Source organism: Rattus norvegicus, chromosome 7 (assembly GCF_036323735.1).
Source record: "Rattus norvegicus strain BN/NHsdMcwi chromosome 7, GRCr8, whole genome shotgun sequence".
NCBI classification, from domain to species: Eukaryota; Metazoa; Chordata; class Mammalia; order Rodentia; family Muridae; genus Rattus; species Rattus norvegicus.
This window is the reverse complement of record NC_086025.1, coordinates 69,240,796-69,265,291: the sequence shown is the minus strand read 5'-3', so window position 1 is coordinate 69,265,291 and position 24,496 is coordinate 69,240,796. Positions and strand designations below refer to the sequence as shown.

General features: G+C 44.6%; 2 protein-coding genes across 6 annotated transcripts in view; both read right to left on the bottom strand.

Moving 5' to 3' along the window:
- The window catches only part of Spag1 (sperm associated antigen 1), a 60,183-nt gene extending 41,192 nt beyond the window's left edge, over positions 1 to 18,991 (bottom strand). Inside the window, exons 1-7 of one of the 5 annotated variants that reach the window (XM_039079213.2) lie at positions 18,560 to 18,991; positions 15,209 to 15,356; positions 13,288 to 13,447; positions 10,699 to 10,824; positions 6,033 to 6,097; positions 4,659 to 4,768; positions 3,838 to 3,943 (exon numbers count right to left, since the gene is read on the bottom strand). In XM_039079213.2, the coding sequence (XP_038935141.1) occupies positions 3,838 to 3,943; positions 4,659 to 4,768; positions 6,033 to 6,097; positions 10,699 to 10,824; positions 13,288 to 13,447; positions 15,209 to 15,354 (713 nt within the window). In that variant the 5' untranslated portion in view covers positions 15,355 to 15,356; positions 18,560 to 18,991. Of the gene's footprint in view, positions 1 to 3,837; positions 3,955 to 4,658; positions 4,769 to 6,032; positions 6,098 to 10,698; positions 10,825 to 13,287; positions 13,448 to 15,208; positions 15,357 to 18,063; positions 18,321 to 18,409 lie in introns of those variants that run through there. The other 4 variants (XM_063263563.1, NM_001012116.1, XM_039079212.2 and 1 more) reach the window with 4 other exon arrangements.
- Positions 18,992 to 20,712: 1,721 nt separating this feature from the next.
- Polr2k (RNA polymerase II, I and III subunit K) lies at positions 20,713 to 24,059 on the bottom strand. The gene is made up of 4 exons (NM_001282325.1): positions 23,977 to 24,059; positions 23,203 to 23,272; positions 22,773 to 22,865; positions 20,713 to 20,970 (listed from the first exon to the last, which is right to left on the bottom strand). Exons 2-4 carry the CDS (start codon positions 23,261 to 23,263, stop codon positions 20,948 to 20,950), a joined length of 177 nt encoding a protein of 58 aa, NP_001269254.1. The 5' UTR covers positions 23,264 to 23,272; positions 23,977 to 24,059; the 3' UTR covers positions 20,713 to 20,947.
- Between the last annotated feature and the right edge of the window lie 437 nt (positions 24,060 to 24,496).

Here is a 24,496-nt window from a genome sequence, read left to right as displayed (position 1 = left end):
GGTGCTTGCTGGGTTCAATCCCCAGTGCCACAGTCTCAGTTTCTTTTCCTGTTGCTATGATAAAATGCCCCAATGTGACAACTGGAGGTAGAAAGACTTATTTTGGCTCACTTTCAAATACAGTTCATCATGGTGGGAAAAATCACCATATGCACAAGCAGGGAGCAGAGACAGGCATGGATGTGCCCTGCTGTTTAAGTGCCCGTTCTGTTTATACAAGCTAGGATCCTTGGCAGGGAATGGTAGCACCCATAGTGGGTGGGTTGTCCCAACTCAACACAATCAAGATAATAACCCCCCACAAGCAGGCCCATGGGCCCAGCTTCCGGGGGATTATAGATTCTTCCAGGTTACAAATAATACTAGTCATTACAACAACCACCAAAAAAATGTTTTAGAAAGGTAATTAAGTTAATGAGGTCCACAGTGTGTGTATTCTAGTCTGACAAAACTGATATCCTTATAAAAGGAAGAGGCAGATGAGAGGCAGATATGAGTGACAGGCATATGCTGTGAGCCAACAGTAAGAAGACAGACACCTGCCAGCCTAAGTCAGCACCTCTAAAGCAACCAGCCCTGCCTTCACCTTACACTTAGACTTCCAGCCTTCAGAAATGTGAGGTAAACATCTTGTTCAGGCCACTAGGTCTGTGGTATTTTGTGATAACATATGCCATGAAAGTACAGAAACGCAGTTCTGTGCATGACATGTCCATCGAGACAGTCTTAACCACTCAGTAAAAGGCTGGAAGCCAGTTTACCCCTTAGAGAGGGGACATAAAGGTAAGCACTGCTGGATCTCTGTTTTAAAAATTAAAAACATTTTCAACTCCTGGAGAATTTTTTCCTAGTACAAAAAAGTGAAGTTCTCAATCACAATATCCTATTAATAGTCAGTTCCTATTGTGCTGACAATAATGAGCTTGTTTATAATTAAAAGTAAGTTTAATTATAAGGAAATCATCATAAAATTATTTAGTCAAAGAAATTTAACTGAAAGAAACAGAAGAGTATATGAGAAGAAAGAGGACTACAGAGGAAGCCACAAAGGTTGACAGATTAGATATAGCACAAAATAACAAGTAAAATGAGGACTGGGGACTCTTCCTTTCTGCTGCTTTAAAAGTGATTTGGAATGATATGCAATAACTGGTACCAGATATAGGATTTACTAAACACAGAGGATATATAGAGGGAAAAGTCATAAACAGGGTCAATGTATTCAGATCACTAAAGGTGCACACAGAGGAATTCCAAGACTTGGTAGAGACCAGGCTAGGCCAGTGTCTGTAGGGCACTGAGTATGGGCAATGAGCACCTGTCTTACTGTCTCAGTTAGGGCTTCTATTGCTGGGATGAAACACCGTGACCAACAACAACTTGGAAAGGAAAGGATTTATTTGGCTCACATTTTTATATCATAATTCATCATTAGGGGAAGTCAGGGCAGGAACTCAAACAAGCAGGAACCTAGAGGCAAGAGCCGATGCAGAGGCCATGGAGGGGTGCTGCTTACTGGTTTGCTCCCCATGGCTTGCTTAGCCTGCTTTCTAATAGAACCTAAGACCACCAGCCCAGGGATTGTATCATGCACCATGGCTGGGCCCTCCCCTATCAATCACTAATTGAGAAAATGCCCTGCAGGCTTGCCTAGAGCCAGATCTTCTGGAGGCCTCCTCTTAACGGAGGCTCCCTCCTCTCAGATGACACAGACCACATAGCACAGCACTGCAGGCACTGAGTGCCCCCACACACAGATCATGCCATCCTCCTTACTTGGGCCACCCCAGGGGAGTCTTACCACTCTGCCCATTGAAGAGGAGAGAGTGCACGCAGTGAGGAATCTAAGGTATGCCAACAGCCACATCCACCCAGGAACTGCAAGGGCCACACCTAGACCACGGTGAGGCATCTGCCTTAGTCTAGAAGGCAGCAGACTGCAGTTCTCTAATCCAAAATTCTTCAACTAGCTGACCCCTCAACAAGGAAGGCAAAGAAAATGTCATTCCTGGTAAGAGACAGGGTCCACTAGTGGAAATTCACAACACACACACATCCCGAGCCAACCAAACAAGCAAACACAGTTGGGAGACGGTGGTGCCTATAATCCCAGCACCTGAGACATGGAAGGAGGAGGATCCGAGGTTCAAGGCCAACCTGGGCTCATAAACTATGAGAAAAGGAGTGAGGGTGAGGGAGGGAGGATGAGTCTGGCAGGCTGGTGTCCGCAGACTGAACATGGGAGGCTGCACTGTAGCCATCAGTATCCTTGCTACTTCCAGTTAGCTGAATACAGGCGCCATCAAAGAAGAAACACCTAGACTCACAAAGGTAGCAAACATCTGTAATCAGAGTGGAGGCAGGAGGACCAGGTCATTCTGAGGTTAGTTTGATATGTGGGGTACTACCTCAAAAAACAAACAAAAATAAACTTTACAGTCTTCCTTACAAAGGAGGAGGGAGGGCTGTATACAGCTTAATTGTGAGTTTAAGACACCCTGTCTTAAGGTAGCACTGGAACTTACTATGCAGACTGGGCTGACCTCAGAGATCCTCTTGCCTCTGCCTCCCCAGTGCTGGGGTCAAAGGGGTCAAAGGTGTGTGCCACCATGGTTGCTGGCACTGGTGACTTTAGAAACCTGGCAATGACATTGCATGAACCCAAACCTACTCCATCTTGGGACCAGCCTCCAGATTAAAAGAAAAAAAAAAAAAAAGACTTGAGAACTTGGCCTGCAGCTGAACCCAATCTGCACCCACTACCAGGAAGGACTCCATGGCTTGTCCTTGGCCCACACCCAGAATTACTCTCTAGCTACTTCCTAGCAATAGTGAAGCAAAGATCAGTCTGATTGTTTCAGATGTTCCTTTAGACTGTGATTGTATCTGGTCTTGCTTCAGAGCACCCACTGTTGGCTTACAACAGTCATCCTATGAGATGCTTGCCAGTCTACAACCCCTCTCACTTGCTCCCTTTTCTTATAAAACCTTGTCCTGCTGAGGGTTTCAGCTGCTTTGCCTTCCTGTCCTGCTCCGTCAGGGTTGGGCTGGAGGACAGAGTCCAAGCCGGAGGTTGTAATAAAGAGACCCCAGTGTGATTGCATTGCTCCCTAGAGGTCTTTTGGGGTTCACGAATGCTTCCTGGACAACAGCATAACTTCAAGAGTCCGCAGGTCCTGATGAAGACCTGCTATGAGCTGAGCCCTTCACTGGGTGGTGAGGGGAAATGTCATCAGACAACTGAACAAGTGTGCTCTACCCTCGGGGAGCTTATGGCACCGTGGCTGCCAGATACAGAAATCTGAACTGTACCCATGAGAGGAGCTATGAAGGGCTGTAAGGCGCTAAAAGAGCCTGCTAACCAGAAGATGGTGTGCTGTGTTACAGGGTACAGTAACTTGGGTGGGGGGATCAGGGAAGAGTCCTCTAAAGAACTGAAGACATGGGCTATGTCACAAAAGATAAGGTAGACTCAACAGATGGTGTGGGGAGGGAGACAGCCACAGGGGCCACCTCTGGGTGAACTCATGACATCACAGGTACAATCCCTGAGTGAACACAGTCTATCCAGTTTATTTATGTGGTTTTTAATAACTAAACCATCACTTTAATTTCACCCATGTGGATGTTTTGCTGGCATACATCTACAACTGCATGTGTGCTTGGTGCCCGGTTGGATCCCCTGGAGCTGGAATTACAGCAGGTTCAGAGCTGCCCTGTGGATGCAAGGACTGAACCTAGTTCTTCCGGAAGAGCAGCCCCTGTGCTTGCTGAGTCCCTACGAGGGGAGGGCAGGGGAGGGCAGAACTAAGCCACAGGGGAGGAGAACCCACTGACCTGGTGTAATACATCACAGCCTCTTCGTAGTCTCCTGAGTAGAACGCCTCGTTCCCTTTCCCCTTTTCACGGTTGGCAAGAAAATTCTTTTCCTTCTCAGTCAGACCTAGAAATAAACTCACATGAAAGCACACAACCTAAGACGACTTCTCTCAATGTTTGAATGCTTGAGTGCTTTGATTTTAGGGTGGCTCTGGAACTAGAACCTAGGGCCTCAGGCAAGGCCAACAAGTGTTCCACCACTGAGCGATACTCGATACTGCCATATCCAAGAATAGTTATATTAATGAAGAAGAAAGCCATGGGTTAAACAAACAAAATAAAAGCTCTCGAGTTTGGGGCTATTTCTTCTCTTCTAGCTACGTTTGTTTTTAGGGTTGGTTTTCTTACAGCTGGTTTAACTATTACTTTAAAGGGCTTGTATGGACTTCAGATGAAAAGGTGTCTCATTTCTTTTGTTTGATGCAAAAAGATGAGAATTTTTCTTAAAGAGGGTTGGAAAAAGGAAATGGAAAACAAAAGAATATTCTAAGAGAAGTATGTTTCTATTTAAAGTCTTACAAACATCATTATTAAAGCCAGGCACGGTGGTGCACACCTCTAACCGGAGCACTTACATAACGGAGGCAGGAGGATCAGAAGTCCGAGCTCAAGCTATGGTGAGTTCACTAGAAATAAACTTGTTAGGAGCGGTCCACTCTGGCCGAAGCCTACGAACATTCATGGAAATCAGTAGTGCTCAAGGACAATATGTCCTCAGCTGACATGTTTCCTGTAATTAAAAGGTTGGAAGAGGACCAACCCCCCTTTCCTCTTATTACCTGCTGTGTCTATTTTCGTCTCAATTTTAGACAAATGAGCTTTGTTGTTTATGACAGTCTTCTCTTTGTAATCCTCATCAATCTTTGAACACTCTTTTTCCACATCAAATCTGAAATAACAACAGAAGACTAGTACAATACAAGGAAGAAACAGACCTTAGCACTGTTCCTTGCCTCTAAGGCTCACACAGAGTCTGCAGATGGATTGTCTGGGACAAACTCTTAGGACTCGGTCTCAGAATGCTGCCTTGTCCTGGAACTCACTCTGTAGACCAGGCTGGCCTTTGAACTCACAGATATCACCTGCCTCTGCTTCCCAAGTGCTGGGATTAAAGGTGTGCACAAACACTGCCTGGCTGAAATTCTTTTCTCTGGTGTTGGCAAATATTTGCAGATGCCAAATGAGATCTGTGGGGAACCCACAGGTTAAAACGTGACACTCATGCCTGCTTCACATACGTGTAACCCAAGCACAGTTCCATATAATAGTTTAAATAATTTTATGAATGAAACAATAATTTTACGGTGTAAAATTATCCACTGGCACTGACCTGTCAGTGCTCAAAGAGCTTCAGACTTGAGAACATTTTTGGACTTTGGTTTTCAGATTTCCAATGCTCAACCTGTCCTGGGTGTCCAGACTTATGAGCCAAACACTCGCCGTGGGTTTCTCCTCATCTGCATTCCTTCTTAAGCAACTGCCTGGCACCAAGGCACCCACTCTTAAGCCCAGCACTGGGACGAAGAGGCAGGTGGATCTCTGTGAGTTCTAGGCCAGCCTGGTTTACAGAGGGGATTCCAGGCCAGCCAGAGTTACATAGTAAGAGGCAATGTAAGAAAAAGTTTTTTTTTTAAAATATAACCTGTTTTACTGGATGTTGGAGGTATATGCCTTTAATCCCAGCACTCAAGAGGCAGAGGCAGGCAGATCCAGGAGTTGGAGGCTAGCCTGGTCTACAAAGGGAGTTCCAGGATACCCAGGGCTACACAGAGAAACCCTGTCTCAAAAACAATGGACTTAAATATAACCTTTTTTTCTGGTTGGTCTCATAATCCAAAGGATTCAGAAAAGTCAGCTTTAATGGAAAAAATGGAATTAAAACAGCTTAGATGACCGGAGTGGTAGTGAGTGCTAAGAGTCATAGCAGCTAGTGGAGGGGCGGGGGAGGACAGACAGGGTTACATGGGAGATCCCGTCTCAAAAGAAACAAGAAAGGGGCCGGGGAGTATTGGGTAAAATGGTAACTTTACTAAATTAATTGGAGACACTTGTATCATTGTATTATAACATTTATAATGTTATAAATTAGCATAGTGTTTAATAGTAGGGAATTTTTCAGAGACAACTTTTAAATAAAGAAATATAAAACATACTTATCCCACTCTGCATAATCCCTTGGAATCCTCTTCTTAGCTGTCTTACTTTTAGAAGATGTTTCCTGAAAGAATAAATCATACTTGATCAGATTCCTTCAACCTAAGCTCACCTGGATTTATTATAAATGCACTGTGAGCCACTGCTGTAAGATACACAAATGGAACGGATCAGAAAAACAGGTCCTGGGGGGTTAGAAGAACTCCAGTGTCATGGTGTAGTTAATCCCAAGGAAAGTGTCATAGGCTTTTAAGGACATACATGAAAACTCATATATGTCATTGATGGTTTCTTAAAATAAAAATAGTACTAAACCCATTTATTCCTGTAGCATCAAGGCATTTAGAGAAACAATAACGACTCTGTTGGATTAGTAAGGGTTGTTTTGTTTGTCAGGACAGACACCCAACTTGGACTAATTCCAAAAAAACAAAAAATCAAAACCCAAAACAGTAAGAGCAACAACAAAAGCCACACTGGCGGGAACTGGGTGCTACAGGGAGGACTTCCCACCTTTGCTCTCTCAGACATCCTGCATTCCCTGACTGCTGGTTCCTCTGCTGTGTGCTTTCCCCGGGTGGCAGGAGACATAACCACAAAGGCCTCATCAGAGAAAGCTAAAGAGTGCTCCTGCCTTCTTGCCTTAGAGAGACTGCAGGAAAGGGCTCTAGTGAGCTGGCAGGGGTGCAGTGTTCCAGACCAGGTCCCAGACCTGCTGATTGACGATGTAAAACAGGGCAGGTTCTGTACCCAGAGAAATCAGGAGGAAGGCATGACAGCCGTTAGACAGAGGAGTACTTGATTTCACAGAACACGTCATACGTTCCTGAGGAATGGACCAAGCGTCAGGGGACTCTGAAGATGAAGGTAGGGAAAGGGTTCAGTTGTCATAGCTACGGATGGCCAGCAATACCAAGAACCAGAAAAGCAAAGAGGGGCTTTCCCTAGAGGTTTCAAAAGACCATGGCCCCGCCAACACCCTGGCTGTCAGCCTCTTGCCTCTGGAACTGTAAGACACATTCCTCTTGTTTAAAGCCAACCAGTTTGTCAGAAAACTAATACACAGCTTAGTGGTTAAAGGAGCTGAGAAGACAGTGGGGTACTGAGGCTGGAGTGATGGCTCAGCGGGTGAGAACTCTGGCTGCTCTGGCTGAGGACCTAGGTTCAGTTCAGCACCTGCATGCTGGCTCGCAGACACTGGTAACTTGAGTTCTAGAGGGTCTCACACCCTTTTCTGACCTCCTCAGTCACTATACATGCACATGGTGCACATACATGCATATAGGCAAAACATGTAAAGTAACTAAATATAAAAATATTTTTAAAGAAAGAAACTGGGAATACTTAAATTTTTGTATAGTTCTTTAATATCCCTATGTGAAAAATGCATTCCACTTAGAGGATAATAATATATGATGTGTGTGTGTGTGTAGATCAAAGGACAACAAAGAGAGATGGTTCTCTCTTGGATTTGGAGAGATACCTCAAATGTTAAGAGCACTAGTTGTTTTTCCAAACTACCCGAGTTCAGTTCCCAGCACCCACATAGTAGCTAACTCCAGTTCCAGAGGATCTGATACTCTTTTGTGACCTCCGCAGGCATCATGCATGCACACAACACACATGGATACATGCAGGCAAACATTGTACACATAATAAAATTTAAAAATCTAAAAGCCAACAACCACGAAATCTCCTCCCACCATGTGGCCTCTGGAATCAACTCGTGCTATCAGGATTGGTGGCAGACACCTTTACCATCTCATTGGCTCTCGAGTAATTTTGTTGAGATTCGAAGTAAAATAGCATTTCCTATTCAGTAGGCAGCTCTTGCTTAGCCTGTCACATAAAATATTGAAAGCACATGACTTCAAGGTGCAATATTAGACAAAATAGTAATTTGCCGTTGCACCAAAGGTAGCATCATGTTAATTGGTTTTGTTTTGTTTTTCCACCGTGTGTGCTGGTGGTTTGCGCCCCACCCAGCCTTGACTCAAGCCCAGGCACAGCAGTTTTATTCTTGGTGGTGATGTGAAGACACAGGGAAAGGTGAGGTATTAATACTGTTTTCCATCGGCACTGCTGATGCAGTGGTGTCCATCTACCTTCCCAGCGGCGCGGGAGGCCAAGGCAGGGCGATCATTCGACTCTATTTCACAGGAAAACAAACACTAACTTGTAGGATTCCCTGGGATGCAATCTGAGAATCATGGTGCTGCTCAACTGTCTATACCAATGGATTATAAGCCATTTTAAAACTGCGTCACGGGGCTAGAGAGATAGGTATGTGCTGCTTTTCCAGAGGAACCAGGTTCAAGTCCCAGCACCCACATAGCAGCTCACAACTGTTTCTAATTCCAGTTCCAGATAAAGACCAGAGTCACCTGAGGCCTAGGTGGCAGCGGGGCTATTGGGAGAGTATGAGAAGAGGAAGGGGTTTAAGTAGAGTTTGGGGACGAAAGACAGCTTCGAGAAGGTGGGGGCTGGGCGCATGCACCCATCTCTCCTCAGTCCCCTGAGCCGGAACTCCGCCCCACCCCCAGCCAAGCCAGTGCCACTGTGGGGTGGGTTCGATGCCAGTCAGGATAGATTCAGGGCAGTTTATGACTCCCTGGCCTGGACTGTCAGTGCCCCATCGCTGCTCCAGCCCAGGATGCAGAATGTGATTAACATGGTGAACGGAAATGCTCTGGAAGTGACTGAGTACCTGACTCTGGTCCTCAAGGAATCAAAATTTAAGGAAACAGGTGTAATCAATCCAGAAGAGGGCTACACGGGAAGAATTGAAAGTGAAAGCTTATCTGCCAATAGGGAAACAGTTTGTGGTAACCAAAATTGTTCCATGCCACAAAGGGTATAAACAGATGGAGTATTCGGATGAATCGGAGGCTATCCTTGAAGAAAATGATGGTGATGGGGGATGGGTAGACACATACACAACACAGGATGGAGTATGGGACGGCAACTTATCGACATATTTTGATATGAATGTGTTTTTGGATATAATTTTAAAAACTGTTTTAGAAAATTCTGGAAAGAGAAGAATAGCATTTTCTTCATTTGATGCAGACATTTGAACAATGATTCGGCAGAGGCAAAACAAATATCCCATATTATTTTTGACCCAAGGAAACTCTGGTATTTACCCTTAACTCATGGAACTCAAATCTCGGACAACACCCATTGCAATGAGCTTTGCACAGTTTGAAAATATTTTGGGGATAAATGCCTATACTGAAGACCTCCTTAGAAACCCATCGAACGTCCAAGAGGCCAAAACTAAGGGATTGGTCATATCCTGCTGGGGTGAAGATACCAGTGATCCTGCAAACAGAAGGAAACTGAAGGAGTTTGGAGTGAACGGTCTAACATATGACAGGATATACGACCGGATGCCTGAACAACCACATATATCCCAAGGGGAGCAACTGGAGCTCCTGAGGGGAGAGTCGCCAGAGCTTAAGAACTGTTTGTGTCCCACCGTCAGTCACTGTGTTCCTTCTCCTTTCTGTGAGGGGCCTGAAATCAGTGTGGATGCCAGCGGCATGGATAATATGGAGAACACTTAGTTCCTAGTGCACGGAGGACATTGAGTGGCTCTCCAGTGCACTGAGGTTGTTTTCACCGTTGAGCACTGCGGTTGCCTCTTAGGTGTCTCAGTCCAATGAAGCAATAATGACATATTTTACTATTTCATTACAGTGTCCGCAAGAATATCAAGTATGCTACTTATCACTTGTTCAGGTATAATTACCAATCAGTCTCTGCACAATGTTAAACATTTTCAATGGGAGATCTAAGCCTATAATGGTGAATCTTCATTAAAAGTATAATACTTAGAAATTAACCGGGTTGGGGATTTAGCTCAGTGGTAGAGCGCTTGCCTAGTAAGCGCAAGGCCCTGGGTTCAGTCCCCAGCTCCGAAAAAAAGAAGAAAAAAAAAAAGAAATTAACTATATAAATGTCTCATATTTAAAGTTTAGGCTTATCCTTTGATTAGGTCTTAAATCTTCAGTGCTTGAGAAAAATGACTGCAGAACTATCCCTGACCACTCCCTGAAGGAGTGCATGCATTTGCGGAGGTGGCTGCAGCGGACGAGTCTGTGCCATCCATGTTCACAGGTGCCTTTACATGGATCGACAGGAACGTGCCCCATGCTCCTTTGGTGTAACTGCTGCCATTTCCCCCCCGACCCAAACCAGCCTGCAGAGGAACCTCAAAACTTGTTTCATACTGTTCAGAGATGTTAAAAGTTCCAGAATGCTGCAGGTAACTTAATGTATGAAGTATTTGATCAGATACAGCTTATACGAGGGGCAGCTGGGCCTGATGGCACAGTCCTGTAATCCCAGCTTTTGGGAAGCTAAGAAAGGAGGCTCACAAGTTGAAGGCCAGCCTAGAACACTGGGGGAGGCACTGTCTTGAAATAAAAAGTTACACAGGTCTGGAGCCATAGGTCAGGGGTACAGGTCTTGTCTAGTGTGAGCTCCCAGGTTCAAGTTCTAGGACTATACCACAGTGGGGAGGAGGGAGAGAGAGGAAAAGAGAAGAGGGTGAGTTACACGTCCTTCTGTCACCCTGGTGTCCATGATCATACAGCGGAATCCCTGGGAGACACCTCCCATGCCTCGCAGTCCCGCTCCCCCTATTCCAGAAAGGCCTACCTTGCCGCCGCGAGGACAGCTGTTGGAGCCACGAACAGGAGGCAGAGGATCTTCCACTCCTGGATGTTTTTCAGGGTCATGGAAGTGTCGTGTGTTTTCCTCTCTTTTGATTTCTGACACCCAACTCTGAGAAGGATGGAGCAGAAGGGGACAGCAGTAGAGAAGAATGTCACTGACCACACCTTAGGAAGGACCGCACAGCAGCCTTCAGAGTCCAGGTCGATGTCTCTCTGGGGCTCCTTCCTTCCTTAATTGTTATAAATTTCCATAACACAGGTTTGCTTTATTAGCTATCTTTACTGTAGAGTTAAGTCTCACTAAGAATATTTGGGGGAGGGCATGAGATGGCTCAGCTATTAAGGCTGCCAAGCCTGAAGAACTTGAGTTCAACCTCAGGTCATATAACTGAAGGAAAAACTGGCTCTCACAAGTTCTTCTCTGACCTCTACCCCATACACGAACATTCTGCTGTCTCTGTCTCTCTCTGAGTATAATGAAAATACAAAAATAATATATGAGACAGTGGGCAAGGGTACTTGCCACCAAGATTGATGACCCAAGTTCAAATCCCAGGATGTGAATCAAAGACGGTAACTGGCTCCTAAAGTTGTCCTCTGATCTCATGCTGCACATGCATGCACACACACACACACACACACACACACACACACACACACACACACGGATGGATGGATGGATGGATGGATAGACAGACAGACAGGTAGATAGATTAAGAATTTTTTAAAGAATTTTCATGCTGTTTCCTATTTTACTGTCATGGTTTGAATATGCTTGGGCAAGGGAGTGGCTCTATTAGAAGGTGTGGCCCTGTTGGAGTAGGCGTGTCACTGTGGGTGTGGGCTTTAAGACCCTCATCCTAACTACCTAGAAGTCAGTATTCCACTAGCAGCCTTCAGATGAAGATGTAGAACTCTCAGCTCCTCCTCTCTCTCCCTCCCGTCTCCCTGTCCCCTGCCTTCCCCCCAATCTCTTCTCTCCCTTCTCCCCTCATTCCTCTCTGATGACTCTAGCTAGTGTCAAGTTGTACCAGCCAGCACATTTATACAGAGCTAAATGAATGGAAAAATATACAATGTTTATGAATGGAAGCCTCAATATTGTTAAGATCATAGTTCATAGAGAGGTGTGGTGGTGCATGCCTTTAGTCCCAGAACTTGGGAACCAGCTGGATCTCTGTGAGTTCAAGGCCAGCCTAGTTTGTTTCAAGACAGTTAGAGATACATAGAGAGACCCTGTCTCAAGAAAAAACAAAAAGATGTTAGTTCTTGTTAGTTCTTCTGAAACTGATTCACAAAGCAAATGTGGCAGCTGATAATCCTATCACTTGAAACACATAGGTAAGAGAACTGGCCATCTGAGGCCTACCTGGGCTGTAATATAGTGTTAATAATAAAAATAGCTAAGAATTCAATACAGTCTCAACCCAAACATAAGCACATTAGTGTATAAAAACTACACTATTGTATACACCTAAATGAATCAAACCAACTCACGAAAAGAGCAGGTGTGCTGCCTAGTTTTATGTGAACTCGACACAAGCTAGAGTTATCTGAGAGGAGGGAACCTCAGTGGAGAAAATGCCTTCATAAGATCCAGCTCTAAGGGGTTTTTCTTAATCAGTGATTGATGGGACCCATGCCATAGTGGGTGGTGCCATCCCTGGGCTGATGGTCCTGGGTTTTATAAGAAAGCAGGCTGAGAAAGCCATGGGGAGCAAGCCAGTAAGCAGCACCCTCCATGGCCTCTGCATCAGCTCCTGCCTCACGATCCTGTCTGACTTCCTGTCCTGACTTCCTTCTGAAATGAACAGCACTGTGGCAGCATAAGCCACACCCTTGCCTACCTCTCCCTGGTGGGTTTGCATCACAGCACCAGTCACCCTAACTAAGAAAACAGGGCTAAGGTTTCACTGCCTGATGCCAAGATTTTCTATAAAAATACTGCCATATAGACAAAGAATCCATGTGTACTAACACAGCCTGTAATCCCAGCTCTTAGAAAGTAGAAGCAGGTTAGGAACTCAGAGCCGTCCTAGGACCAGTCATGACATGCACTCTCAAAAAAACCTTAAACAAAATATTTTTAAATTGTTTGCTCAAATGACTTGAATTCTCATAATTTACTCAGGAGATATCATCAAGAAAATCCAAAACAAACGAACAACCACAGCCAAGTATCAAGTATTTCTGGTTTTGTTTTTTGTGACTGAGTCTTGTGTAGACAAGAATGACCTCCAATTCACTGTGTGACCTGGCTTAACTCTTTCTGACCCTCTGCCTCTGCCTCCCCAATGCCAGGATTACAGGTGACACCACTGCACCCAGCCCCACGTATCCTCATGGAAAGATACAGATGGCTTGGTTGTGGTTGAACATGATACAGAAATTTAGAAAGTCTTCACACCCACAAACTCACAATATGTGACTAGAATTAAAAAGCTACCACTCCTTTGGAAGTAGTCACCACTAAGAGCTGGTCAGTGACAGGCTGGAAGGCCAGGGTTTCGGGTGAGCTAAGCGGATGCTCAGAGCTAGCACGCTGCCAGAGATGGGTGGGTGCTCGCTCTACCTTTAGATCGCTGTCGATTTTTTCCCACTCTTCTGCTGAAAAGCTGGAGGCTGTGGCTGCAGGCTTGTCCTTCCTCAGAGCTCGACTTCTGGGAGCCAAGCCGGTGAGGCGCTTCTCACAAAACTCCGTGAGTTCAGGATAATAGCCTTCTTCACCAGACCTTAAAAAGCAGTTACAATTTTAGAGCCAGCATCTTACTTAGAGCATCTCACCAGTCCTCTAGGCTGGTGGTTTGCAAACTGGGTTCCCTGGGACCCCAGGGCTCATATCAAGGGTTGTGTAAGGCTGGAGCTGCGATGCTGGCTTAGCCAGAACATTGGCCATTCCTATTAGCAAATCTACAGCAGACTCCAGAGAAAACAACGTGCATCACACACATTAAAGGTTGAACACACCGGAGGGGGGAGGCAGCCTGGCAGTTAAGAGCACTGGCTGCTCTTCCAGAGGACCTGAGCCTCATTCCCACGTGGCAGCTCACTTCTGTAAGTCCAGTTCCACGTTATCTGACACCCTCCACCCAACGTCTTCTGGCCTTTGTGGCCACTGGATGCACACAGGCATACATTCGGGCTCAACAACCATGTGCATAAAATAATAAATTTTTAATTTGAATAAGTAATATTTTCTCTCCTAACATATATATGTTCATTTCATGTACAGAGCAATTTCAAAATGTATGTTGGAAATTCAGTATTAGCGACAAGCTGACAGATAATGTAGGCTTCCATTCCAGGGAGTTTCTGTTAAAAAAAAAAAATCTCACTTTCAGTCAAGTTCTCTTGTAGCCCAGGCTGATTTCTACATTCTGTAGTTTAGGATGACCATGAACTTCTAATCCTTCTGAGCTTGTACTCCTCATGCTGGGACTGCAAACATTTGCCACCAAATTCCATTGATGTGAATCAAACACAGGGTTTCGTGAATGCTAGGCAAACATTCTAAAACATCCCCAGCCCTTGTCCCTCGCTGTTTGTTTGTTTTTAATGTATGAGGAAAAAATGGCCGAGAAACAGCTTAGACAAAACACCCTTAAAGTGAACCACTCAAGATACAATTTCTCCCCTAGAAAGCTAGATGAAGTTCTGAACTCTGCAGGCCTCCGTGGGTACTGGCACACATGTGCTGCACGTACATACATATATACATACATGAGCTTTTTCAAGGGTCAGAGAAAATAGAAGCCAGGTCTAGTGAAGAGTCAGAAATCCTGACTGCACCCTGGGGAGGCTGCTGGCTCATGAGCCACAAGTTCAACTGTCACCTCTCAGGAAACCCAACTGATGTCCCAGGCTGGCACCCCACGGGGCAGGGACTTAAAATTCCTAACAGTTAAAAGCTCACTTCCCCCTCAGGCTTTCTGAAGTACAAAGACTGGGAACAAGGCACTCGACCTGCATTTTAAACAACTACATCTGGATACACATATAAGGTTTGACATCATCAACACCGGGCTCTGATAGCTTCCTGCTTCAGGCCTCCCCGCTGTCTTCCCTGGGATCTGGCAGCAGTGAGTCACCCTTTGCTCTCAGAGAACCAAAAAGTCTGCCTTCCCCAACGGCTGCATTCACAGGGTTTTACCTCGGGTTGGGGATTTAGCTCAGTGGTAGAGCACTTGCCTAGCAAGCGCAAGGCCCTGGGTTCGGTCCCCAGCTCCGGGAAAAAAAAAAAAGAAAAAAGAAAATCTGATACAGGGTTTTACCTCTGTGTACAGCACAGTGGAGGCCAGCAGGGTACCCACTTGGATCCTAGTCAGCATGTCTCATGTGGCCCAGAACCACAGAATCAAACCAACAAGGAACCTATGTGTTGGCTTCAACATCTGTAAACTCTCCAACACTTCCACTGTTCATTTGCCTCCCTGAAGGCAATGGAGGATTAGAACTGCTGTATCAAAGCATGGCATCACTTTTTACATGCTTACCTTAGCACACAAAGAATTTTTTCCAGCTGTTTCACATCTGAACAGTTTTCAATATACTTGAAATCCAAATGTTCGATGGGAATTTTAAATGTTTTTGTTGTTCCAAAGCCCCACAGTGGTGGATGGTCCTTAACCTTAGCAGTCATGGCTGAAACATAATAGAAAAAAAAAAAGATGTGAACCTAATTAGCTCAATTATATATATTTTATATCACAATATATTTTATATTATCATGTATAACATATTATATATAATTATATATTATATATACTAATTTAGCTCAATCTAGGTAGCCCTGAGTACTCTTAGAGGTAAATGGATAGAGTGTTCTTTTTCTCCAACGAGGAAGGCTGTCTGTTTTGAACTTTCTCTCTCAACATTAACTGACTCAAACTATTTGTCATCTTGTGTTATTTCAGACTTCACCTTACACAAGGCCTGACAGAATGACAAAAAAGGTTATGGGGCAAAAACTACAGGTTGTATAAAAATCAAGTTTGAGGGCTTTCTTGATGAAGCAGAGCCACATGCTTCTGACATGAAGTGAAGCTGGCGCTGGGTACCAGGAAGTTAAGTCCTCCCGCACAGACTCGGGACAACGCCTTCTGAGATGAAGTGCAGCATCTCTACAGCTTGGCACGCAATGGTCGCTAAGCGTGGGACCGAGGAGACCACCTGGGTCTGACTCACAGCCCGAATGTCCTTTCTCTTCCAGGTCATCTGGAGCTTTCTGGCTGTGTGGACACAGATATGTGTGATGCATAGACCCACATGCGGGCAAACCCCCATGATAAAATAGTCTATTCTAGAACATTCTTAATGGCTTTTCTCAAACTTACAAAAGCTAAGGAATTAAACAAAAGCACAAGGCAGGGCCAGGTGCCTTTAACCAGAGTTTGGGAGCAGGTGGATGTCTGAGTTCTAGGCCAGCTTGGTCTTCACATCAAGTCTTGGCTAGTCAAGGATACATAGTGAGATAAACAAACAAAACCCATCTTGTAAAAAGCTTTCAGATTTATAAAACCTGTCTATTCTGTCATGAAAACTCCCAAATACAGACTTGGGAGAACAAAACAAAACCCAGCTTTCTTTCTGTTGCTGTGACAAACACCGAGACCAAAAGCCACTTGGGAAGAGGCAGATTTATTCCACCTCGAAGATTACAGTTCATCACTGAGGGAAGTCAGGGCAGAAACTCGAGGCAGGAACCTGGGGGCAGGAGCTGAAGCGGAGGCCATGGAGAGTGCTGCTTACGGGCTTGCTCCCAGAGGCTCCAGGTCAGCCACCTTTCTTACACCCCCCCAGGAACACCCACAGTGGCTGGGTCCCCCAACGTCAATCACTACTCAAGACAATACCCCACAGATTTGCCATTCCGATAGGGGCAATTCCTCAGTTTTAATTCCCTTTTGCCGGATGCCCCCCTTTGTGTCAAGCTGACAATTAAAAAGAAAAAGCACAAAAGACATGTATTACAAACATGTTCACGCCATGCAATAAAAGCACATTAATCCCGATTCACAGACTTTTGCAAGTTCTCCTGAAATATTTCTCTTTCTTTTTTATTCTACTGTATAACATCCTTAAACCTGTGGCGATTAGAAATGGTAGCTTTTGTACTGGGAGGTAAACTGTACAGGGCATTGATGAGAGCAATGAACTGATCGTTGGTCTAGTAGGAACCATTCAGCCTCATTCAACAATGGCTGGAACTCTCCTCAAATTTGTTTGCTTTCCTGATACAGCTGGACTGTTCGTACTCAGTTCATTCAGCAGAGGCCGGCCTGAACAGAGGACCCATCACACGCCAGCCACTAATTCTGAAGGACATCTGAACCATCAGACATATTTGGATGAAACATTTTTGTGGTTTATTTAGGCACGCTTCAGAAAACTGTTGTCCACAAGGATGTGTTCAGAGACCCAGCGCTGAGATGCAAGGCCAAGGTCAAGTTTGAGAAGCGATACAAGACAGGGAAGAACAAATGTTTTTTTCCAGAAGCTCTTAGATCTATTTTTGTTTTCGTCATTAAAACTTAAAAAAAAAAAAAGAAAATTCTACTAGTAGTAAACTGTCTCAGGAGAGAGAGAGAGAGAGAGAGAGAGAGAGAGAGAGAGAGAGAACGAACATAATACAGCTCAGCACCACAGCACTTGCAAAGTGTGGGGCCTCATCTATTTCACGTCTACATATATAAATGCATATTTGCAAAGAGAACACATTTCTCAGGAATGCCAGGCAGCACTGGCAAAGCTCACTGGTTCATTCTTTCCTTTCTTCCTTCCTTTTTAAAAGCCACTTCAGTTAAACCTACTATTGGTCATTTTAAAAACAAAGGTAGCAGAGGTCTAATTCACAGACACATTTGTTTCAGGGCCATTGCTCTCTGGCAGTGTGGTGTAAGAAGGAGGCAGGCTTCTGCAGATCGCTGCTGGCTTTGCCTTGGGTATAAAAGGTTAACAGTTCGACTTTGGAACAGGATGCAGCCAGGGAATTAGACTAAAGCTTTCAAAACATACCTCTAGGCTGAGAGTGAAGACTGCTTTCCATCAAAAGCATAATCTGAAAGTTTGAAAGGAATTGGGAGAAAACTCGAAGAATTCTACTCTTTATTTGTATTAAAGGAGCTAGAGTTACAGACACTTGTGCACTGCCCGATGTTGAATCTTTTATGCTTTTTTTCTTCTACAGGATACATTTTCTTAATGTCGCTGCATGTTAGCTTGGCGTGGCGTAATGCTAGCTAGCACTTGGGGGCTGGACATAAATTCAAGATCATCCTCAGAAACATAACTAACTCTGTCAGCTTGAGCTCTATGAGACACCTCCCCCAGTCCCTACCTCCATACACACCTCAACGTTAAGTCTCAGCTTCTAAAGGGTGGTTTGGATTGTTCTCTAGAGAATTTTTCCGTATTTCTTTTCAGTCTTTCTATATAAAACCTTGGTCTTGGCCGAGTTTGATTCATTTCCCATATTCCCTAATCAGTGTATTAGTAATATCTCCTGTGCAAATTGCTGTAGCGTTTCGTGGTAACCCTAGTAACATGAAAAACCTGGCTTCTCCTACCCAGGCGGCCAGCGCCCTCTGCAGCCAGAAACGGAAGTGGCATGCCCCAGCTATGGCAACGGTTTCCAGGCACCGCCAGACCCAGGGAAAGTGTCTGGGACGAGCCCGGGAGCTAGCTCTAGGGCCAACCTGCAAGCCGTGGCGTCGGGAGTCGTTCCTCTGGCCTGGGCTGAGGTTCCCCGGGCTGAAGCAGATGGCTGTCCCAGGAAACCGCAGTGCGGCAACTCCACCACAATTTCCACTCCCGTGCGAACCACAGCGGTGGGAAGTTCCAATCACCTTTCCAGACCAGAAAGGACGTTCATCGATAGTGTGCGTGTGCGGCCCGCTTCCTCCACGCCCCGCGGGTGCTCACCGGGGTCTCTGACTATGACCAGCGGAGAGCGACCCGAGAACCGGAGCCAGTGCTTAACACGACTGGGCGGAGACTAAGCTCGCTGCCCGGCGATTGGCTACTCCAACTGCCACCGCTGATTGGCCTCACAGGCCGCAGCCCACTCCGGCCATCACCCAGACCAGAACCAGAGCGAAACCCCTCCTTTGGGTTTCAGTCTGTTTTACAGCAAGTGAAACGCTGTTTCTTTTTGCTTTGATTTTCCATGACAGGGTTTCTACGCGTAGCCTTGGCTGTCCTGGAATTCCCTCTGTAGATTCGCCTGCCTCTACCTCCCGAGTGCTCAGATTAAAGGTGTGTGCCTCCAACACCCCGCTTAAAACGCTATCAATAGACTGCTGTACTCCTAAGGAAAGTGGTGTCTAGTTCTACATAACTGAAATTTACGTAACTGAAACGTTAGACTCTTTGTTACACACTAGGCTTACTTATCTACTGTCCTTTGAACAAGAATAAATGAAAGGCACATTTTCCTCTTTTCATGCAGTCTTGAGAGGTTGGTGAGGAACAAGGTGCTGGAGATACAAATGATTGATAGAAGCAATTCAGATGAATAAAGCAGCAGAGGTCGTTTTGTGGAGAAATTTACTTCCGTTTTAAATACATTTCAGAGTTGGTAAAGTAGATGCGCAAAGCAGCTGGTATGTACTCAGTCCAAAACAGGAATCCTGTAAATAAATTTGTCTACGTCCCGACGAGTCTGCGGGCAGGGGCCACTGCTGCTACCAGTCCCAATGATCACGCTATTACATTTATATACTTACTTAGGGCGTGACGTTGGGAGAATGCTAAACTGCGTATTTGTGGATGAAGACCCAAGCTTTAGGATAGTCCCTAGGCTGACCCACTTATGTGGAAACAGCATCGTATGCTCCAGGTGCTCACTCCAGACGGCAAATCGAGTCTCAAGCAACCACCTGAACTCCCACAACACTGATTTCCTGCAGAGAAAAACTGTAACAATCTCGAGAATGGCTGTCATGCCATGGGGTTCGTAATTTTCTTGTCACACTTCATGTTTTCTTCTGGCTATACAATCTATGCTGAATTGACAAAAGGTCAAAATAATCTTGAAGACTGTGGGCAAGGAAAATATATCTGTCCTCATAAAAGAAAAAAAGTATTGCAACCAATAAACAGATAATGTAAAGAAAGGCCTAGTAAGGGTCACAAGGGGTGCCAAGGTTTATTCAATTTACAGAGCTCTTGAACAGCAGAAAGTATTTCAAGCTGTGCCTGGTAGTGTAGGCCTGCACTCCCAGTTACACAGGAGACAGAAGCAGGAGGATTGCAGAGTCAAGACCCGTCTTCAAACAGCCAACCTAGACATACAGTAAAGCAACAGAGTAGAGTACCATGGGAGAGCACCGGCTGCTCTAGTAGTCAATCACTCTTAGCCTCAAACTAGTTATGTAGCCAGAGACAACCCTTGAATACCTTCTGAATCCTCCTGCCTCCACCTCCCAAGCACTGGGATTAGACAGGCTCCACTACACCCAACTCCCAGAACTCTGTGGTCTAAGGAATATGTGTACCTACATAACTGAGGAAACACTTTTTATAGTCTATGTGTGGGTCTGTGTGGACTGTGTACACACCCAGAAGGCAGTGTCAGTTCCCTGACTGGAGTTCCAGTCTGTTGGGATATACACAACGGGTGCTTGAAAACAGAGCCAGACGCCCTTGGAAGTACAGCAAGTGCTCTCAAGTGTTGAGCCGCTCCTCTGCCCGCTGCCCAAGTCTATTTCCTTTTGGCTTTTTACAATTCTACAGACAGGAAGTACAGTGGCACTCTGGAGAGTTTAGAGTTGTTGACAAAGTACAGTCGTTCCCAAGGGACATATCTCTTCAGACCTTTAGAAAAGGGTTCTAAAAAGCTGCATTCAGAATTTTCAATGTTCTATTTTAGTTAATTGTCTCTGTGGGTGCACCACAAGCACATGCCCGAGTCTCCGTGTGCCCGTGGAGGTCAGAGGACAGACCCATTGAACACAAATCACCTGGCTCGATGGCTTTTTAACAAGACACTGGATTGAAGTGGTTTGGAGAAACACTTTTAATCTTCACTGTATGAGGAATTACAAGGACAATAAATTAAGTCATATGTTGACCCGAAATTTCCTTTATACAGAGTATTAAAATACAATTGGCATTTCTAAAATGAAATCATAGGTACACAGTTGTAGTCATTAAGTAAGCTAAGTTAAATGCTATACATTAAAGAGAAACATCAACGAGGCAAATGTATGAAGACATTCCTCAACTCCACTGTTTCATCGAGCATCAAAAACCACCACTGTTGAATTGAGTTAAGGATTTTAAACAGTACTTAAAATTGTGTAAGACTAAGGCTTCCAAGTTACCCCCTGCACCAAGCTTGCAATTGAATATAAAATGAACAAAAGAATGAAGTTCACTATAATCAGAGATTATCTAAAAAAATAAAGTACACTACTGCCATGTTCAGTAGCTTACTTTTTTGGATACAAGATAATATAAATTAATAATGTAACATATATTAATATAAGTAGTATTAAAAATAAACACAAATTAAAAAAACTCACTGAAACAATTGATGACTTTTAAGAGTTTGTGTCCGTTACCATGAAACAATTTGTAGGCCTCACTATTTTCCACTGTTATTAATCTCTTCTTCCGTACTTTATATTGTTCATAAACTAATAACCAACAATGACTATTACTAAAAACAAAGATTTCCTGAAAAGTAAAAAAGACTTATCAACTAGTTTTTATATTACTGAAAGCCCATAATGAATGGTACATGAAAATGCTAATCACATTTACTTTATATAAAAACCTCTGCCAGGCCTTGGGAGTACATGTCTTTAATCCCGGATTTGGGGGGTAGAGGTGGTGGGCGGGGATAGGTGGATCTCTGAGTTTGAGGCCTGTCTTAGTCAGGGTTTCTGTTCCTGCACAAACATCATGACACAAAGCAGGTTGGGGAGGAAAGAGTTTATCCAGCTTACACAGTCACATTGCTGTTTCATCACCAAAGGAAGTCAGGACTGGAACTCGAGCAGGTCAGGAAGCAGGAGCTGATGCAGAGGCCATGGAGGGATGTTACTTACTGGCTTGCCTCCCGTGGCTTGCTCAGCTGGTTTTCTTATAGAACCCCAGGACCACCAGCCCAGGGATGGCACTACCCACAATGGGCTTGGTCCTCCCTCCTTGATCACTAGTTGAGAAGATGCCTTACAGCTGGGTCTCCCGAAGGCATTTCCACAACTGAGGCTCCTTTTCTGTGATAACTCCAGCCTGTGTCAAGTTGGCCTTCAAAACTAGCCAGTATAAGGCCACAGAGGTTTAGGAAGGCCAGTGATAACCTTAATAAATGAATTAAAAATGTATTTACTGGGTTTTAAAATTTGTTTTATTCAGGTTTATTTTATGCACAAGTGCTTTTGCCTGTATGCATGTATGTACCATTTGGGTCCCGCGCACTGGTAGGTCAGAGGTCGGCCTATCCGACCACCTGTGATTGTGAGCAATCATGTTGGTTCTAAGGCCCTCTGAAAAAGCAGCAATGCTCCTGCCTGCAGATCCAGCTCTCAGGCCCCTAGTTGGTCCTTTGAGACTGGGTCTCACTAAGTAGCTTTAGCTGGCCTGGAATCCTAAGTGTAGACCAGACTGGCCTGGAATTCACAAGGAGCTGCCTGTCTCTACCCCACAAGTTTTGGGAAAAATAAATCCTATTAAAATAATTAATCTGGGTATACCTCCTGTGGAGGCTCCACTCTTTCAGTTCTCAATAAGTCCACATGCACTCTGCTTAAAAAATAATCCAAAAGTTATTACTACTTTGATCAGATCTTAGTCTTTTTTTTTTTAAAGATTTATTTATTTCATGTATGTGAGTACACTGTCACTGTCTTCAGACACACCAGAAGGAATCAAATCCCATTACTAGGTGGTTGAGCCACCATGTGGTTGCTGGGACTTGAACTCAGGACCTCTGTAAGAGTGGTCAGTGCTCTTAACCACTGAGCCATCTCTCCAGCCCCAGATCTTAGTCTTTATCAACCCAAGTATTAGTTACTTCCTCTTCACATTTAAAAAGTATACTTAAAAGGATACATCTCTTAGTCCTTTTCTTGTACATTATTCTGTATCCACATTCTCTGCATCTGATTGGATCCCTGGATTTTATTTCATTTTCGGTGTGACACTCTGGGAAAGAAAGCACATTTATTCAAAGCCTGAAAGAGAAACACTCCAGGGAAGCAAACAGTAACAACATATTAAAAACAGGAGGAAACCAGGGCACCAAAACATCCAAGTACATTCTTATTACTGAACAGACCAAGGAGAAAGAAGAGCTGTAGGCAGTACACCTTTTCCAGATAAAAGGAAGAAATCTTAATAAGGTAGAGGGATTTTAAAATTAACAATCGCTAAAGTGCTCCACGTTATAATTTTAAAGATTTGTACTCATGTATGGAAGGATTCTTTTTAATGGGAGGGGGGGGCGTTCCTAAGTAAAGCATTATTTAAATGTTAATCTTACCTCCACAAATATATATCATTGGCTGCTGCTTTGGTGGTTGAACATCTTTCTGGGTGTCCATTGTTCGTGCCTGAAATGAGAGCCAAAGACTGAGTAACAGGGCCTTCGCACAAAACATGCCCCATTTGATTTATCTTTTTCTCAGAAGCTATACGAGGTTCTGATTTTCCGACCAAAGAGGAAAACCTCAGTAGAATGTTTGCCTAGTGTGCAGAAGCCCAAGAATCAATACCCAATATTACGGATGGGGAAATTAAAAAAAAAAAAAAAGTAATTATCTACTTCCCCTAAACAGTGATGTGGGCTGGGTCTGAAGGATACAGCACATTTTCAACAATAGTAAATACATTATGAATGTTTATTACTCTTCAGGATCCTAGAGGGTATTACACACGAAGAAACGGAGGCTAAGGACATGTTGGTTTGTCCAGTATCACTCCGCAAAGGAATTCCGATTTGAGCTGGGAGCAGTAGCTCCGTCAAAGCTTGTCTCAACATTAACTCCACCGGGGATCTTTATTTTCGCATTTGGTTCTTTAAGAAGGCTTTGAGAGTCTTCACTTTGTAATTCAGGTTAGCCGAGAACTCACTTTGTAGCCTTAGATTGAAAGTCAAGGTGCTTGTTGATGGCAGAATTCTCCTACCTCTGCTTCCCAAGCGCTCAGATGGCAGGCGTGTGCTACCGCTCTCGGTCGTCCAGGGATATTTTAAAGCCAGGTGTCTCTCCTAGTTTTGCCTCCAATTTACCTCCCAAATCACCCGCCGATCCCTTACCTCCGCAGCTCCGGAAAGCGTCCCTCCTCTGTGCACGCAAACGCTTTCTCCGGCTCTTAGAAGCAAGAGACACTACCGGCGCTGCTTCGCCAACTTCCGGCGCTGACTTATGACGCAAAAGCCCTGTCCCTTTCTGCCTGGCAGTACCGAAGAACTAGGGCGCTTGTTGGGGACTGGTTTATAGTGTTTCTCTCCTTAATTCCTGTAGGATTTTGTTTTGATTTGCCCCTCTCTCCAGGGTAGCAAAACATTCCCACAGCTCGGCGTTCGAGAGTCTGTGCTTGTGTAACGGCAGATAGAGCAGGAAGCCAAAACAGGTGCTGCTGGAATCTTAACCCAGCCATTGCTTGGGCGAACACCAGCAGGCCACCCTACCAACACTTCACTTCCCAATATCACGGTTTTCAAATTGTTCAATACCCATGCAGGTTTTTGTTTGTTTGTTGTTTTCAAATTCCAGTTTTCTTAGTTTCTTGTCACCTCTCTTCTATTTTATGTTGGGGAATGGAATGATAGGGGA